This window comes from Xiphophorus maculatus, chromosome 14 (genome assembly GCF_002775205.1).
Source record: "Xiphophorus maculatus strain JP 163 A chromosome 14, X_maculatus-5.0-male, whole genome shotgun sequence".
In the NCBI taxonomy this organism is placed as follows: Eukaryota; Metazoa; Chordata; class Actinopteri; order Cyprinodontiformes; family Poeciliidae; genus Xiphophorus; species Xiphophorus maculatus.
The window spans coordinates 24,680,903-24,699,200 of record NC_036456.1 but is presented as its reverse complement, the minus strand read 5'-3'; the positions used below and the strand labels follow the sequence as shown (position 1 = coordinate 24,699,200).

The 18,298-nt window shown below is 38.3% G+C and overlaps 2 protein-coding genes across 2 annotated transcripts; both read right to left on the bottom strand.

Moving 5' to 3' along the window:
- Positions 1 to 2,802: 2,802 nt before the first annotated feature.
- LOC111611169 (oocyte zinc finger protein XlCOF6-like) lies at positions 2,803 to 7,877 on the bottom strand. Its single transcript, XM_023346917.1, has 2 exons — positions 7,566 to 7,877; positions 2,803 to 5,267 (listed from the first exon to the last, which is right to left on the bottom strand). The coding sequence occupies exons 1-2, from the start codon at positions 7,732 to 7,734 to the stop codon at positions 2,872 to 2,874; spliced, it is 2,565 nt and encodes an 854-aa protein (XP_023202685.1). The 5' UTR covers positions 7,735 to 7,877; the 3' UTR covers positions 2,803 to 2,871.
- A 466-nt stretch (positions 7,878 to 8,343) lies between these two features.
- Positions 8,344 to 17,518, bottom strand: LOC102217873 (oocyte zinc finger protein XlCOF6-like). Its single transcript, XM_023346915.1, has 2 exons — positions 17,251 to 17,518; positions 8,344 to 11,715 (listed from the first exon to the last, which is right to left on the bottom strand). The coding sequence occupies exons 1-2, from the start codon at positions 17,324 to 17,326 to the stop codon at positions 9,188 to 9,190; spliced, it is 2,604 nt and encodes an 867-aa protein (XP_023202683.1). The 5' UTR covers positions 17,327 to 17,518; the 3' UTR covers positions 8,344 to 9,187.
- Between the last annotated feature and the right edge of the window lie 780 nt (positions 17,519 to 18,298).

Here is an 18,298-nt window from a genome sequence, read left to right as displayed (position 1 = left end):
GATTTTAAGAAAGTCACATGAATAAAATATAACTTCAATTTACAGTGAACTTAGCAAGAATAAAGTCGATGCAAATGTTTTAACAAAAAAGGAAAACATCTCAGGTTTCATCATAACTTAGCAAAACGTAGAAACGTCTGCATTGTTGCCATCATATGATCAACAGTATTTTCTCCCTGAATCAAAAACTCAAGAGAAAGTAATGGAAAAAAAATATATTTAGATTCAAATTTAGAATAAAACATTTTATCTAAATATACCTACACCAACAATTCATATAGTAACAGCTAACATGCATCCTCTGACCAAAATTAATGAAATAAAACAAAGTATAAGTACAAGGAAAGACATACAATAACAGCTTTAAAAGACTAAACCTGAAAACATTCAAACCCATTGTTACTTCAAGATATAAACAGATTATTAATATCTCACTAGACAAAAAAACATAAAAACACAAATTCATAAGCTCTTAATATCTCATTAAAAAACATTTTAAATGAAAAGATAAAACTGACAGAATAAAGTGAAAGTCTTGTGTTTTAGCTAAATGCTTTTCTTCTCCAAGCTGCTACATTATAGAAATGTTTCCCAGCTGTAATTTCTCTGCTTCCAAACTGTGAGTTATTGTGTTTTGGTACTTCAGGGTCAGATTATGCTGATCCTCCTGTATGAGTCTTCATGTGAACAGTTACATTGTTTTGCCAATGGAAACTTTCTCCACAAGTCTCACAAGAAAATGCCTTCTCATCTGTATGAATCCTCAAGTGAGAAGTTAAAATGTTTTTTTGGTGGAAGCTTTTTGTATGAGTCCTCATATGATCATTTATGTAAGACAGTTCTGTCAAGCATATGCAACACTTAACCTGCAGAACATAATATGAAAGTAAACTAAGAGTCAATTTCAGCTGAATTTGGATTCAGATAGATCAAGTAGAAACTGAGAAGAACCAGATGAAACAACAACGAAGTGATAACCAATGCCTTATTTTCTAGTGCAAGATCAAAATGGTCCCAATCGCCGTGTGACTATTTAAATTTGCTTTACTAGTAAACCTTTTTTACCTTTTGTACTACTCAAGCGCATACATGAGAAAGGCTTCTCACCTGTGTGATTCTTCATGTGACAACTACCTAAGCTTTGGTTATGAAACTTTTTCCACAAGTCATACATGAAAAGGGCTTCTATCTAGGCCTGTCACGATAACACATTTTGCTGAGCGATTAATTGTCTCTACAGGGCTGCACAGTGGCGCAGTTGGTAGCACTGTTGCCTTGCAGCAAGAAGGTCCTGGGTTCGATTATCGGCCCAGGGTCTTTCTGCACAGAGTTTGCATGTTCTCCCTGTGCATGCGTGGGTTCTCTCTGGGTACTCAGGCTTCCTCCCACAGTCCAAAAACATTACTGTCAGGTTAATTGGTCTTTCTAAATTGTGGTTGTTTGTCCTGTCTGTCTCTGTGTTGCCCTGCGACAGAGTGGCAACCTGTCCAGGGTGACCCCGCCTCTCACCCGGAACAGTAGCTGGAGATAGGCACCAGCACCTCCCGACCCCACTAGGGACAAGGGTGTAAAGAAAATGAATGGATGGATTAATTGTCTCAAAAATTATTGTGATAAACGATAATATTGTTTGAAGACCTTTTTACACTGATTTAATGGAAATGACGTAATAATGCATGCGATTTCCTGCCAAAGATAGATACACTTTATTTTCAAAAGAATATTTAACACTGGAACTGATAAACAAAATAAACAAAACAACCAAAAATAAAAATAAAATGGATTCTCAGTCTCCATTAACAAAAATGTACTTGAATAAAAACTAAACAACATGGGGCGTGCTAACCCCCTGCGCCACCACAGCACGCCCCATGTTGTTTAGTTTTAATTCAAGAAGTTTTTATTTATGAAGTCTATATACTATATTGCCCTTCAGTAATAATTAGATTTAAATAGAGAAGATGGGCACATCCGACGCAATAGTTCACACTACATGATTTTTTGCCCTTACAATCTTAGAACGTTGGCCATTCTCTAAGATTGTCGCTTGCGATTTCGTAGCCGATCATAGTGTGTGGTGTGTTACGGTAGATCGTTGTGGCCGATTCGATCTAAATCAGGGGTTTCCCCCGACTGGGAGCGTTAATGCAGCCTGTTGAATGTGACAGGTATCCAATCAGAAAGCGAGGATTCTCTTCCGCGCTTTCTGAGGGGAAATTACGGAGGGGAATCCCAAACAGCTGACACAGTGCAACCCGAAGTCCAGCGGACATTGGAGATGATACGTGGAAACAACATTAATGTTTATTCAACATGCAAAGAATATAGAAATGACAAGAGGAGGAGTTGGAGCGAAATTGCTACCGCAGTTGATAAACCAGTAACTTTTCAGCTGTTCTTCGTTAAGGTGACATAAATAGGTTATAATGATTATCATTCAGTCAGGACTTTACGCTGACACTAGCCACATGCATTGCAGGTAGATTGTAGTAAAGCATTGATTAATGCCTGGTTTTAAAATTTGTCAACTGGACTTGTAGCCATTATTTTGTGCCCATTGTTGGACACCACACGGCAGGAACGAACCCGATCGAACCGTTATACCTAGGATTTCTGTCGGCTAATGTGTGGTCTCTCAGGTTTTGAAAATGGGCCGACAGCTCTAAGATCATGTAGTGTGCACTGGGCTTTACACTAAGGAAATGAGGAAGGGAGGAGTCAGTGGAGAGCACCAAAGTTCAGCCTTTTTTTATTCAGTGTCATCAACAGAAAGAAAAAGGCCGGAAGAAATGATAAAGCCGATAATTAAAATTAGGTCAGTAGTTTTAATTTATTGTGCGATAAATTGATTTATTGTTTATCGCGACAGGCCTAGTTCTCTCCAGTGTGAATCTTCATGTGGTGAAGTAAACTAGATTTGTCTTGGAAGCTTTTTCCACAGGTAACACATGAGAAAGGTTTCTCCCCTGTGTGACTTCTCATGTGTCTAACTAAATTACTGTTATTTATGAAACTTTTTCCACAGGTCAGACATGAGAAAGGCTTCTCACCTGTGTGACTTCTCATGTGAGTAACTACCTGAGCTTTGGTTATGAAACTTTTTCCACAAGTCACACATGAAAAAGGTTTCTCACCTGTGTGAATCATCATGTGACTAACTAAATTAGATTTACTTATGAAACTTTTTCCACAGGTCACACATGAGAAAGGCTTCTCACCTGTGTGAATCATCATGTGACGAAGTAACTCGGATTTGCATGGGAAGCCTTTTCCACAAGTCACACACGAGAAAGGCCTCTCACCTGTATGACTTCTCATGTGAGTAACTACCTGAGCTTTGGTTATGAAACTTTTTCCACAAGTCACACATGAAAAAGGCTTCTCACCTGTGTGAATCTTCATGTGACTAACTAAATTAGATTTACTTATGAAACTTTTTCCACAGGTCACACATGAGAAAGGCTTCTCACCTGTGTGAATCATCATGTGACGAAGTAACTCGGATTTGCATGGGAAGCCTTTTCCACAAGTCACACACGAGAAAGGCCTCTCACCTGTATGACTTCTCATGTGAGTAACTACATGAGCTTTGGTTATGAAACTTTTTCCACAAGTCACACATGAAAAAGGCTTCTCACCTGTGTGAATCATCATGTGACTAGCTAAATTAGATTTACTTATGAAACTTTTTCCACAGGTCACACATGAGAAAGGCTTCTCACCTGTGTGAACCATCATGTGACGAAGTAAATGAGATTTCAATGGGAAGCTTTTAAAACATGTCACACATGAGAAAGGCTTCTCACCTGTGTGACTTCTCATGTGAGTAACTACCTGAGCTTTGGTTACAAAACTTTTTCCACAAGTCACACATGAAAAAGGCTTCTCACCCGTGTGAATCTTCATGTGACTAACTAAATTAGATTTACTTATGAAACTTTTTCCACAGGTCACACATGAGAAAGGCTTCTCACCTGTGTGAATCATCATGTGACGAAGTAAATGAGATTTCAATGGAAAGCTTTTAAAACACGTCACACATGAGAAAGGCTTCTCACCTGTGTGAATCATCATGTGAGTAACTACCTGAGCTTTGGTTACGAAACTTTTTCCACAAGTCACACATGAAAAAGGCTTCTCACCTGTGTGAATCATCATGTGACTAACTAAATTAGATTTACTTATGAAGCTTTTTCTACAGGTCACACACGAGAAAGGCTTCTCACCTGTGTGACTTCTCATGTGACTAACTAACTCAGCTTTGGTTATGAAACTTTTTCCACAAGTCACACATGAAAAAGGCTTCTCTCCTGTGTGAATCTTCATGTGGCGAAGAAAAGTAAATTTGTTTCGGTAGTTTTTTCCACAAGCCACACATGAGAAAGGGTTCTTATCTGTGTGAATCATCATGTGACGAAGTAAGCTTGATTTGACTTGGAAGCATTTTCCACAGGTCACACATGAAAAAGGTTTCTCCCCTGTGTGACTTCTCATGTGACTAACTAAATTAGGTTTACTTAAGAAACCTTTTCCACATATCTCACATGAGAAAGGCCTCTCACCTGTGTGACTTCTCATATGAGTAACTAAATAAGCTTTCTTTATGAAACTTTTTCCACAAGTCACACATGAAAAGGGCTTCTCTCCTCTGTGAATTATCATGTGACGAAGCAAATGAGATTTGTTTTGGAAGCTTTTTCCACAGGTTGAACATGTGACAGGCTTCTTGTCCATGTGAGTTCTCATGTGTGTCATCAAGGAACTGCTTTGAGAAAAGGCTTCATCACAGATTTCACAAGAATATTGTTTTTGGTCTCGCTGAGCCTTCTTGTGTGTTTTCTGTTTTGAACACTCAGTTTTACCTTTCTGCCGTTTGATTTTCTGATATCTCTGACGTTTCTGTTTTTCATTTCTCTTTTCCCCTGAGTCCTCAGAATTGCTTCCTTCCTGATCCTGGTTCTCATCCTCAGCAGAGTCATGAGAGATGAGTTGGTTCCTCTGTGGTTCTGTTTCATTGTGGATTCTTTGCACATTAAGAGGAATCACCAAAATGTCATCAGTCTCCTGTTTCAGCACAAGCTGCTCTTCATCCTGATTGATGCAGAGTTGCTTCTCTTCCTCTTTGAGCTGTTGATGTTCTGGTTCTTCTTGCTCCTGTTTTATCTGCAGAGGTTCTGGTTCCTCTTGTTTTAAAGTGAAGTTCCCCTCCTGGTTGCTGAGGTCATTGAAAATCCCGTCATCTTCACACACAGAACAATGTCGGAGATCTGGACCAAAACACAAAACAAAAACTTCTAATTTCGAGTCAAACAATGAACCCTTCACTTAAATCCCTTGATGCATCTAATCAGCTTTTTTTAGATTATTCTTAAATTACATGTTTATGTGTGAAAATCAGTCAAAACGTATTATGGACATTTTTCCAATGTTTTCTGGCATTTAGCAAATAAATGATTTTGGTAATTCCGAGTTCAGGTCCAATTTATCTTCTGATCATGAGGAAAAAATGTTGTGGAATGAAATAATTATTCACACTGTTATTTCTTTTTATTAACCAGTTTATTCATTTATCATGTGTGTTTTACGTATACAAGTTAAAGTGTCTTTCTGCTCAAAGCCGCATGTTCCGGTCACAGGAACTTGCTGACAGGAAACGCCAACCACAAAGCCTGCAAGTTTTTCTAAATCAGCTTGAGATGTCAAAGCTTGCTCCATTTTGAATATATTTCTGCCCAGCAACTGATTCTGAGAGATTTTAATGAGTTTGTTTCTTCTAAGAGGTGTTTTGTTTTGTTCGACTTCCAGGAATTGTTTTGCGCCACCTCGGCGTCTAAAGATGTGTATAAAAACTGACATTATGTGTGATGTATGAGAGAGTCTGTCTGATAGCGTCTGGATACACACATCCTCTCCCCTGCTCAGGCTTTTTTCTTTAATAAAGCTGTGTTTTTGTTCTGCCTTTGGAATCCTGGTCCTAAATCACTTTTTCGGGGTTAACAATGTGCTTGTGTTTTTTTTTTACAGCCCGCATATGTAGATATCTCACTTTAGCTGTAAGTTTGGAAAAATAACTTAACAAAAGTGATTCTTCTAATGAACTAGATATCAGTCAAAACATGTCATGGACATCCAGGTGAGCAAACAAAATGCCAATATGTTAACTGAGTGGCTCCCTGACAAATATTCACACAGCAGCTCGACTCAGTCCATATCAATCCTCCTTTGCATTAGCAGCAGTTCTTTGTTACTGGAACCTCAATCGGCCTTCACACCTCAGCATCGCTCTGCTGTACGTTGAGACCGCTGTGCACTGCAACCTCAACTCCAACTCCAAACCGGTCCATCAGTTCTGCATTCGACTAAAGTCGGTTTTCCTTCGCTTATCTTTCTCACACTTATGTGCAGTTAAGTGTGACGTGTAGAGATAATTGTGTGCATCTCATTTCCGTTCTCTGCCTCTGACTAGTTTCAGTTGCAGAGTCTTCGAACGCTGCTGCTAAAGATATAAAAACAAGAATCAAACCTTCTCCTGTTTATTGAACAGTTTCTCTGCCTCCTTTATCCCCTTTATTTGGTTTCCGCTCCCTGCTGAGAGTTGCAGCCTCTACAGAAAAACACTTCAACTTGTATAAGTAAAAAATATAAATGCATTAATGCTTAAATGGATTAATAAATTATTTGATAAAAGTAAATACACTGGGAGTAACTATTTTATTCCACAATTAGACAAAACATGTATTTGAAACATCTTCAGTGGAATTCTGAAAAGTATAAATGTAGTCAGATTTACAATTATGTTGCATGGAGGTTTCAATTCAAGATATCTAAAGTGAATTATTGCCTGAAAAATATTTCAGATAATTAATAATCAAACATTTTATTTATAGGCACATGTCTTAAAGCTTAAGGACACCATGCTAAAATACATAAAATCAATTAAAATATATGTTAGAAGAACTCAGTCAAAAAGAATCACAAAGACAAAAATCCCCAAAATTTGTCTCTTTACATATTTTACTTGCTTACCAGTCAGGAGTGAATGCAGTGAGTTACACAGCCTGCAGCTCAAAACACTCTGACCAAGACAAGAACTCGTCTCATTTACTTGTAAAATGTTTATCTGCTGGTTTCTCAGCTCTGCAAACCCCATAGACAGAACAAAGGTGTTGCTTATCGTTTGGGTTTGAATTGTGAGTAGTCGGAACAAAAAGTGGGATAACTCAAATTTACTTTGACTAGCCATAATTTACTTATATAAAATATGTGCTTCACATACACTATAGATAAAACATTTCTAGTCGGAAACTAATTTCAGATACACAGAATGAAAGTTTGGTAAAGCCCATTTAATGATAGAACGGCCTGCCATAGAAAACGCTGATGCACTTTATGGAATAAGTCCAACCAGCGCTCTGTTTCTGTCTTATCAGTTAATTTATTTCTGTAAAACATTCATACTAATTCGGTTTCAAACATTGTTTCCTTTAATTTGTCTCCTGTATTTCCTCCAGCTTTTGTCCGTTTCGCGCCTCATGTCATCAGTAAAACATGAAGGTGTTTCGTACCTATCCGGTGTAAGATGATCCTCGGTATCCGGGTAAAATCCATCAGTCTGCGCTGATCCTCCATCTCTTCCTCCATCTTAACGTTGATTTCTTTCCACTCTGTGAATGTTTCTCCAGCAGGAGTTACCTGCTCGTTGATAAACTCTCTCTGAGGCGGAACTGAAGACATTTTTACTTTAAACACTCAAATACTCAGATATTTACCTAAAACTAGCGACGTGCTTTCTGTGCAGTGGCTTCCGGACACGTGTCGAGTAAATCAGGAGGATTTTTATGAAGCTTTTGTTCCTGAAACAGAATATGACGTCTGAAACTGCACGAGCGGGCCGTACCACGTGACTAATTCCGGATGTGGTTTCTCTGCTTTCAGATAGATGAGGCACTAAACCGCTGCTGTTTCACCCGCGTTACATTTACTTCTCTTTTTTTTTTTTACGTGTGTTTGTAATTTATTTGAGCGCCTTTTTGCGATTATTGCGATTATCTATAATGTCAAAAAACCAACACAGTGGATCCTGTGTTGTAATTTTTAATGTTTCAAAAAGTTAAGAAATGAACTTACGTACACACTGAGCCAACTGAAATTAAATGTTTGTCGAGACACTAATACTTTTTTCTTTGCTGTTGTATCATTTGTGTACATACATGTACATAGATGCATATATGATGGGTTCATAATAATGGATGTTCTTAAATAAAGAATGTTTAAAAAAAGAGATACTTGGGAGAAATTATGAGAGAAAAGACTCAAGAAGCAGGAACTTTTACATCAGTCCCAATCCAAAAAAATTTATTATACAAGAATGATATAGAAACAGTTTTTGATAGTCACATTTCTATCTGAAAATGAATCTATATCAACAATACATTTTCTAACATCCTAAATAATAAAAACCTTCTCAAACAAATAGTGTGTTACAGATAAAATAAAAGTCAAATGAATGAAAAAAATACTTCAGTTTGCAGTAAACTTAGCAAGAATAAAGTCAATGTAGATGTTTTAACAAAAAAGGGAAAACATCTCAGGTTTCACCATAACTCTATTATGATGAAACCTATGTTACGCTAACTATGTTAGCAAAACGTAGAAATGTCTGCATTGTTGCCATCATATGATCAACAGTATTTTCTCCCTGAATCAAAAACCTTAAGAGAAAGTAATGGAAAAACTAATATATATTTAGATTCAAATTTAGAATACATTTTAATCTAAATATACCTACACCAACAGTTCATATAGTAACAGCTAACATGCATCCTCTGACCAAAATGAATGAAATAAAACAAAGTACAATGTACACAACAGCTTTACAAGTCTAAATCTGAAAACATTCAAATCCATTGTTACTTCAAGAGATAAACAGACTACTAATATCTCACTGGACAAAAAAAAAAGCCATTAAAAATTCATGCATAACTTTGTAAGCTCTAAATATCTTACTTAAAAACAATTTTAAATAAAAAAAACAAAACCGACAGAATAGAGTGAAAGTTTTGTTTGTTAAACGTCCTATTTCAACTGGTTTTCTTCTCCAAGCTGCTACATTATAGAAATGTTACCCAGCTGTAATTACTCTGCTTCCAAGCTGTGAGTTAGTGTGTTTTGGTACTCGAGGGTCAGATTATTCTGATCCTCCTGTATGAGTCTTCATGTGACCAGTTAAACTGCTTTGCCAACGGAAACTTTTTCCACAAGTCCCACATACAAAAGGCTTCTGACCTGTGTGAAGCATGATGTGACGAGTTAAACTGCTTTGGCAACAAAAACTTTTTCCACAAGTCTCACATAAGAAAGGCTTCTGATCTGTGTGAGTCTTCATGTGAACAGTTAAACTGCTTTGCCAACGGAAACTTTTTCCACAAGTCCCACATACAAAAGGCTTCTGATCTGTGTGAGTCTTCATGTGAACAGTTAAACTGCTTTGCCAACGGAAACTTTTTCCACAAAACCCACAAAAAAATGCCTTCTCATCTGTATGAATCCTCATGTGAGAAGTTAAAATGTTTTTTAGTTGGAAACATTTTCCACAAGTCCCACAAGAGAAAGGCTTTTCACCTGTATGAGTCCTCATATGATAATTTAAATAACCTTTTTTATGGAAACCTTTTCCACAGGTCCCACAAGAGAATGGCTTCTCACTTGTATGAGTCCACATGTGAGAAGTTAAATGCTTTTTTTGACTGAACCTTTTTCCACAGGTCCCACAAGAGAAAAGCCTCTCGCTAGTATGTGTCTGTATGTGTCCAATTAAACTGTTTCTGATTTTGTAACTTTTTCCACAGGTCCCACATGAAAAAGGCCTTTCACCTGTATGAGTCCTCATGTGACTAGTTAAAGTGTCTTTGTGACGAAACCTTTTTCCACAAGTCCCACAAGAGTAAGGCTTCTCATTAGTATGCGTTGTCATGTGAGGATATAAACCACTTCTGTTTCTGAAACTTTTTCCACAGCTTGTACATTTGAAAGGCTTCTCACCTGTATGAATTCTCATGTGACAAGTTAGACTGCATTGTCGATAGAAACGTTTTCCACAAGTCCCACATGAGAAAGGCTTTTCACCTGTATGAGTCCTCATATGATAATTTAAATAACCTTTTTTATGGAAACCTTTTCCACAGGTCCCACAAGAGAATGGCTTCTCACTTGTATGAGTCCACATGTGAGAAGTTAAATGCTTTTTTTGACTGAACCTTTTTCCACAGGTCCCACAAGAGAAAAGCCTCTCGCTAGTATGTGTCTGTATGTGTCCAATTAAACTGTTTCTGATTTTGTAACTTTTTCCACAGGTCCCACATGAAAAAGGCCTTTCACCTGTATGAGTCCTCATGTGACTAGTTAAAGTGTCTTTGTGACGAAACCTTTTTCCACAAGTCCCACAAGAGTAAGGCTTCTCATTAGTATGCGTTGTCATGTGAGGATATAAACCACTTCTGTTTCTGAAACTTTTTCCACAGCTTGTACATTTGAAAGGCTTCTCACCTGTATGAATTCTCATGTGACAAGTTAGACTGCATTGTCGATAGAAACGTTTTCCACAAGTCCCACATGAGAAAGGTCTCTCACCTGTATGAATCTTCATGTGAAAAAGTAACTGAGGCTTGGACCGGAATGCTTTTCCACAGTTCTCGCATGAGAAAGGCCTCTCATCTGTGTGAATCCTCCTGTGACGAAGTAACTGAGGCTTGGACCGGAATCCTTTTCCACAGGTCTCGCATGAGAAAGGCCTCTCATCTGTGTGAATCCTCCTGTGACGAAGTAACTGAGGCTTGGACCGGAATCCTTTTCCACAGGTCTCGCATGAGAAAGGCCTCTCATCTGTGTGAATCCTCCTGTGATGAAGTAACTGAGGCTTGGACCGGAATCCTTTTCCACAGGTCTCGCATGAGAAAGGCCTCTCTCCTGTGTGAATCTTCATGTGACGAAGCAAATTAGATTTGTTTTGGAAGCTTTTTCCACAGATCACACATGAAAAAGGCCTCTCACCTGTGTGAATCCTCATGTGACTAACTACCTCAGGTTTGGTTATGAAACTTTTTCCACAAGTCACACATGAAAAAGGCTTCTCTCCTGTGTGAATCATCATGTGACGAAGCAAATGATATTTCTTTTGGAAGCTTTTTCCACAGGTTGAACATGTGAAAGGCTTCTTGTCCATGTGAGTTCTCATGTGTGTTGTCAAGGAACTGCTTTGAGAAAAGGCTTCATCACAGATTTTACAAGAATATTGTTTTTGGTCTGGATGAGCTTTATTCTGTGTTTTCTGTTTTGAACTCTCAGTTTTACCTTTTTGCTGTTTGGTTTTCTGATATCTCTGACGTTTCTGTTTTTTATCTCTCTTTTTTCCTGAGTCTTCACAATTGCTTTTTTCCTGATCCTGGTTCTCATCTTCAGAAGAGCCATGAGAGATGAGTTGGTTCCTCTGTGGTTCTGTTTCATTGCAGATTCTTTGCGCAGTAGAAGGAATCACCAAATTGTCATCAGTCTCCTGTCTCAGTACAAGCTGCTCTTCATCCTGACTGACGCAGAGTTGCTTCTCTTCCTCTTTGAACTCTTGATGTTCTGGTTGCTCTTCTAAAGTGGAGTTGCCCTCCAGGTTGCTGAGCTCATTGAGAACCCCGTCGTCTTTACACGCCCAGCACTGACGGAGATCTGGACCAAAACACACAAAAAACCTTTTAATTTTGAGTCAAATAGTGAACCTTTCACGTTAATACCTTTATGCATCTATGCAGCCTTTTCTTGGATTATTCTAAAATTAGAAAGTTTTATGTATGAAAATCGGTCAAAACAAATTATTGACATTCTTTCTATGTTTTCTGGCATGTAACAAATCAGAGATTTTGGTAATTCTAAGTGCAGGTCCAATTTATCTTCTGACCATGAGGAAAAATGTGCGTGTGTTTTTTTTAAAAACCTGCATATGTAGATATCTACGGAGCCCTCTAGGGGACATGGGGATTTTTTTTTCTTTTGCGTTACCTCGCAAAACCTTTTGCGTTCCCTCGCAAAAGGTTTTGCGTTACCTCGCAATACTGTACTGGTCAGTTATGCAGCATAATTGAATACTGCAAGCCTTTCCTACGGTGGGCGCCGTACTTTATGCTTTAATATAAGGTTATGTGAGGTATTTCCATGAATACTGGTATCTTTTTGTGAAATATCTGAAGTTTTATATCTTTCTTTAGGATAGAAAGGCACCACAAAGGTATGCAACGCCACCCGTTAGTGGCGACTGGGATGATAGGAAATTTATTTTCTGGCTCGTCCGTAAAGCTACTCGTGTAAAGCACAGCCGCCCGCAGTGTTCAGTCTATCTGCTCACATGTATAAATAATCCCGCCGTGCTGGTCGCTCTGAACAAGCAGCTCCCGGAGAACAGCTGCCGTTCTCCAGGGAACGCTCCCGACATTTTAAGGATGCTCATTGGTCCCCCGATGCACAAAATCGCAGACATTATCATGAATCAGTAAAATCCTCCCAGGTTGAACTTGAAAACTGGACTTTTTGCTGCTAAGGTTCGCGTTCGTCCACAACTCAGGCGGAAGTGAGAGCGCTGCGCAATGCAAATAACGACCCAGCCGGAAAACGGTGCATTACATAATAAAATACAATTTAATGAACCTTAGAGGCAGATACATTTTTCTCGAGGGACTTTAATAATCGAGGTACTCAAATCACTCGAGGAATTGTTTAGGCCCAAAAATATACCTACGCCAACAGTTCATATAGTTACAGCTAACATGCATCCTCTGACCAAAATTAATGAAATAAAACAAAGCATAAGGAATAGCCATACAATAACAGCTTTACAAGTCTAAATCTGAAAACATTCACATCCATTGTTACTTCAAGATAAAAACCATTTTAAATGAAAAGATGAAACTGACAGAATAAAGTGAAAGTTTTGGTTGTTAGATAAACGTCCTATTTCAACTTTTGCGTTCCCTCGCAAAACCTTTTGCGTTCCCTCGCAATACTGTACTGGTCAGTTATGCAGCATAATTGAATACTGCAAGCCTTTCCTACGGTGGGCGTCGTACTTTATGCTTTAATATAAGGTTATATGAGGTATTTCCATGAATACTGGTATCTTTTTGTGAAATATCTGAAGTTTTATATCTTTCTTTAGGATAGAAAGGCACCACAAAGGTATGCAACGCCACCCGTTAGTGGCGACTGGGATGATAGGAAATTTATTTTCTGGCTCGTCCGTAAAGCTACTCGTGTAAAGCACAGCCGCCCGCAGTGTTCAGTCTATCTGCTCACATGTATAAATAATCCCGCCGTGCTGGTCGCTCTGAACAAGCAGCTCCCGGAGAACAGCTGCCGTTCTCCAGGGAACGCTCCCGACATTTTAAGGATGCTCATTGGTCCCCCGATGCACAAAATCGCAGACATTATCATGAATCAGTAAAATCCTCCCAGGTTGAACTTGAAAACTGGACTTTTTGCTGCTATGGTTCGCGTTCGTCCACAACTCAGGCGGAAGTGAGAGTGCTGCGCAATGCAAATAACGACCCAGCCGCAAAACCGTGCATTACATAATAAAATACAATTTAATGAACCTTAGAGGCAGATACATTTTTCTCGAGGGACTTTAATAATCGAGGTACTCAAATCACTCGAGGAATTGTTTAGGCCCAAAAATATACCTACGCCAACAGTTCATATAGTTACAGCTAATATGCATCCTCTGACCAAAATTAATGAAATAAAACAAAGCATAAGGAATAGCCATACAATAACAGCTTTACAAGTCTAAATCTGAAAACATTCACATCCATTGTTACTTCAAGATAAAAACCATTTTAAATGAAAAGATGAAACTGACAGAATAAAGTGAAAGTTTTGGTTGTTAGATAAACGTCCTATTTCAACTTTTGCGTTCCCTCGCAAAACCTTTTGCGTTCCCTCGCAAAAGGTTTTGCGTTACCTCGCAATACTGTACTGGTCAGTTATGCAGCATAATTGAATACTGCAAGCCTTTCCTACGGTGGGCGCCGTACTTTATGCTTTAATATAAGGTTATGTGAGGTATTTCCATGAATACTGGTATCTTTTTGTGAAATATCTGAAGTTTTATATCTTTCTTTAGGATAGAAAGGCACCACAAACCTACGATATAAACAGAAACCTTCCGTAAGTAGGAAAGAAATAAAAATACATTATAATTTGGACTATTTCTGAGTTATTATCGCGGTTAATAAATCATCTGACAGTTTTGATTGTGTCTCTGTTGTGTTTGTAGTCTGAATGGTTTAAAGAGCTGCTTTCAGTGCCGCTCCATCTTAACCTTAACAGACATAAACATGCAGTAAAAAATAAATCGATGTTCAATCAGTGTTTTGCACCAAACAGTTTTTACTGTTAACAAGTTTTTATTATTAAAAACACGACAAACTAATGATGTTAAAGGGCCGCACTGGGTTAACTCAGGGAATCTCATCTGTCCGTTTATCAATCAACTCCAAACCTCTTCTTTGTTCTGTCACAATTATCGATTTATTCCATTTTGATGATCAGGTTCCAAACTTTGCAAGGACTGACCGCCCCGCTCACCGCTTCCTCATACACACAAAGCCAGTATCCTTCCCATTCATACCTGGTGACGTCACTCCCACGTCGACACACCTAAGTGTCAAAGCCGCTGCTCCTGTCATATCAATAATTACTTATTTCATTGATATGGCTCTTACAGAGCCTCAGTGAAAACTTGTTTATTATTATTAACCGTTTGGTGCAAAACACTGATTGAAAATCAATTGATTTCCTGCATGTTTATGTCTGTTAAGGCTAAGATGGAGCGGCACTGAAAGCAGCTCTTTAAACCATTCAGACTACGAACACAACAGAGACACAATCAAAACTGTCAGATGATTTATTACCCGCGATAATAACTCAGAAATAGTCCAAATTAGGATGTATTTTTATTTCTTTCTTACTTACGGAAGGTTTCTGTTTATATCGTAGGTTTGTGGCGCCTTTCTATCCTAAAGAAAGATATAAAACTTCAGATATTTCACAAAAAGATATTAAAATTCATGGAAATACCTCATATAACCTTATATTAAAGCAGAAAGTACGGCGCCCACCGTAAGAAAGGCTTGCAGTATTGAATCATGCTGCATAACTGACCAGTACAGTATTGCGAGGTAACGCAAAACCTTTGCGAGGGAACGCAAAAGGCTTTGCGAGGTAACGCAAAACATTTGCGAGGGAACGCAAAAGTTTTGCGAGGGAACGCAAAAGTTTTGCGAGGTAACGCAAAAGTATTGCGAGGTAACGCAAAAGTATTGCGAGGTAACGCAAAAGTTTTGCGAGGTAACGCAAAAGTATTGCGAGGTAACGCAAAAGAAAAAAAAATCCCCATGTCCCCTCCGTAGATATCTCACTTTAACTCTAAATTTGGAAAAATAACTTAACAAAAGTGATTCTTCTAATGAACTAGATGTCAGTCAAAACATGTCCTGGACATCCAGGTGAGCAAACAAAATGCCAATATGTTAACTGAGTGGCTCCCTGACAAATATTCACACAGCAGCTCGACTCAGTCCATATCAATCCTCCTTTGCATTAGCAGCAGTTTTTTGTTACTGGAACCTCAATCGGCCTTCACACCTCAGCATCGCTCTGCTGTACGTTGAGACCGCTGTGCACTGCAACCTCAACTCCAAACCGGTCCATCAGTTCTGCATTCGACTAAAGTCGTTTTCCTTCGCTTATCTTTCTCACACTTATGTGCAGTTAAGTGTGACGTGTAGAGATAATTGTGTGCATCTCATTTCTGTTCTCTGCCTCTGACTAGTTTCAGTTGCAGAGTCTTCGAACGCTGCTGGTCTTTCAATAAAGATATAAAACCCAGAATCAATCCTTCTCCTGTTTATTGAACAGTTTCTCTGCCTCCTTTATCCTTGTCTACCTGTGGCCCAAAATCTGAAATTAGTTTATGATTAGATATATTTTAAGATATCTATAAAAACGCTATGATTATGTGGAGTTTGAAAAAACTCTGAGACCAACATCAAAATTAGAGAACAAAAACAGATTTATTTGGATCTATAGATGGAGAACAAACAACAGTAATGCTGTTGGCAGAGTTCTAAACTCTAACAGAGGCACACTCTAACTTTATAACCTCTTCATGCACAACCTGGGAGGTGTCAACAATACTAAGAAACTTAAGAGATATACATATTCAAAGAAAAGAAAAACACTTAGTTTCTGTCACAAAGGTGATCAGACGGAACATCTTTACATACTCAGTAACCACAACTCAGTAATGAAGGACAAGGTTTAGTTTCCAATACCTGCTTTGATCATATTCTTATTTCCTTGCGCCCTGGGTTCAATAGTTTAAACCGCAGGGTGTGAAAACTATCTGTCCTTGTCAGTTGCCAGGAGCCTGATATGAAGAAGTGAGCTGCTGAACTGTCAAAGTGGAACAAACACCGCAGGCTGTCTCTGCAGCAGAGTGCGGTTATTAACCACATCCTGTTCAACCGATTCCTGCTCCCTGCTGAGAGTTGCAGCCTCTACAGAAAAACACTTCAACTTGTATAAGTAAAAAATATAGAAATGCATTAATGTTGAAAAGGATTAATAAATTGTTTGATAAAAGTAAACACACTGAATAATTATTTTATTCCACAATTACACAAAACATGTATTTGGAACAAAACGTGGGATAACTCAACTTTACTTTGACTAGTCATAATTTGATTATATGAAGTATGTGCTTCAGATAGTAATATACTATAGATATCTTGAATTGAAACCACCATATATATTAATGGTAAATCTGATGTCATTTATTCTAGTCAGGATGTAATTAAATATACCTCAAAGACATATTTTGTCTGATCAAAGCCATAATTATATTGTTATTATTATTATATTATAATTATATTGTTTAAACATATCTAGTCGGAAACTAATGTCAGATATACAGAATGAAAGTTTGGTAAAGCCATTTAATGACAGAACGGCCTGCCATAGCAAACGCTGATGCACTTTATGGAATAAGTCCAACCAGCGCTCTGTTTCTGACTTATCAGTTAATTTAGTAAAACATTCATCCTAATTCAGTTTCAAACACTGTTTCCTTTAATCTGTCTCCTGTATTTCCTCCAGCTTTTGTCCGTTTCGCGCCTCATGTCATCAGTAAAACATGAAGGTGTTTCGTACCTATCCGGTGTAAGATGATCCTCGGTATCCGGGTAAAATCCATCAGTCTGCGCTGATCCTCCATCTCTTCCTCCATCTTGACGTTGATTTCTTTAAACTCTGTGAATGTTTCTCCAGCAGGAGTTACCTGCTCGTTGATAAACTCTCTCTGAGGCGGAACTGAAGATATTTTCACTGAAAACACTCAAATACTCAGATATTTACCTAAAACTAGCGACCTGCTTTTTGTGCCGAGGCTTCGGGACACGTGTCGACTAAACCAGGAGGATTTCCATGAATCTTGTGTTCATGGAGCAGGATGTGACGTTTGAAGCCGGGCGAGAGGGCCGTACCACGTGACTGATTCCGGATGTGGATCCTTTGCTTCCGGATAGATAAGGCACTAAACCGCTGCTGCTTCACCCGCGTTGCATTTACTTGTTTTAGGATTTTATTATGTGTGTTTGTAATTTATCTGAGCGCCTTTTTGCGATTATTCATCATCTATAATGTCAAAAAAAAAAATCAACTCCGTGGATCCTGTGTTATAATTTCTAATGTTTGTTATGTACACACTGAGCCACCTGTACTGAGTAATTATTTAGGTGATACTAACACATTCAACAGCAAAACCAAATTTTGTTTCACCTCAGATGTTTTTCAGAAATTATTCCGTTTAAAAGAAACTTTAAAGTCCACAGTTGGATGTGAAAACATGCAAAAGGCAACACAGTTTCATAGCTTATTAAAATATCCTAGTTATCATTCTCATTCAGGGTTCAGGATTCTTACTAACAAAATGTTTTTAGCAGATTTGCTTACTGAAAATCTTTGTTTGCATCGCTGTTTCTGGTTCTCTATGTATCACTTATGTTGAATTGATTCCAGCGTTTCTATGCATTTGGTAAATTTGAATAGGGCGACATCTGCTGGTCAATCTGTAACATCGCATTTGATGACAGCAATGAAGGACAAGTAGTTATTAAAGACATAATAAAATGGCGCACTGCATGGGATGAATTATTTTCTACATCTGCTTGATCCTCGCAGAGCTGAAGCAACGGTTCTG

What these genes read in the sequence shown, in the direction of transcription:
- LOC111611169 (XM_023346917.1), bottom strand. Translation starts at nt 7,734, where the DNA reads ATGTCTTCAGTTCCGCCTCAGAGAGAGTTTATCAACGAGCAGGTAACT. An exon ending in GATCATCTTACACCGGATAG is followed by an intron (nt 5,268 to 7,565) that starts GTACGAAACACC and finishes GTTTTGGTCCAG; the next exon opens with ATCTCCGACATTGTTCTGTG.
- LOC102217873 (XM_023346915.1), bottom strand. Translation starts at nt 17,326, where the DNA reads ATGGAGGAAGAGATGGAGGATCAGCGCAGACTGATGGATTTTACCCGG. An exon ending in GATCATCTTACACCGGATAG is followed by an intron (nt 11,716 to 17,250) that starts GTACGAAACACC and finishes GTTTTGGTCCAG; the next exon opens with ATCTCCGTCAGTGCTGGGCG.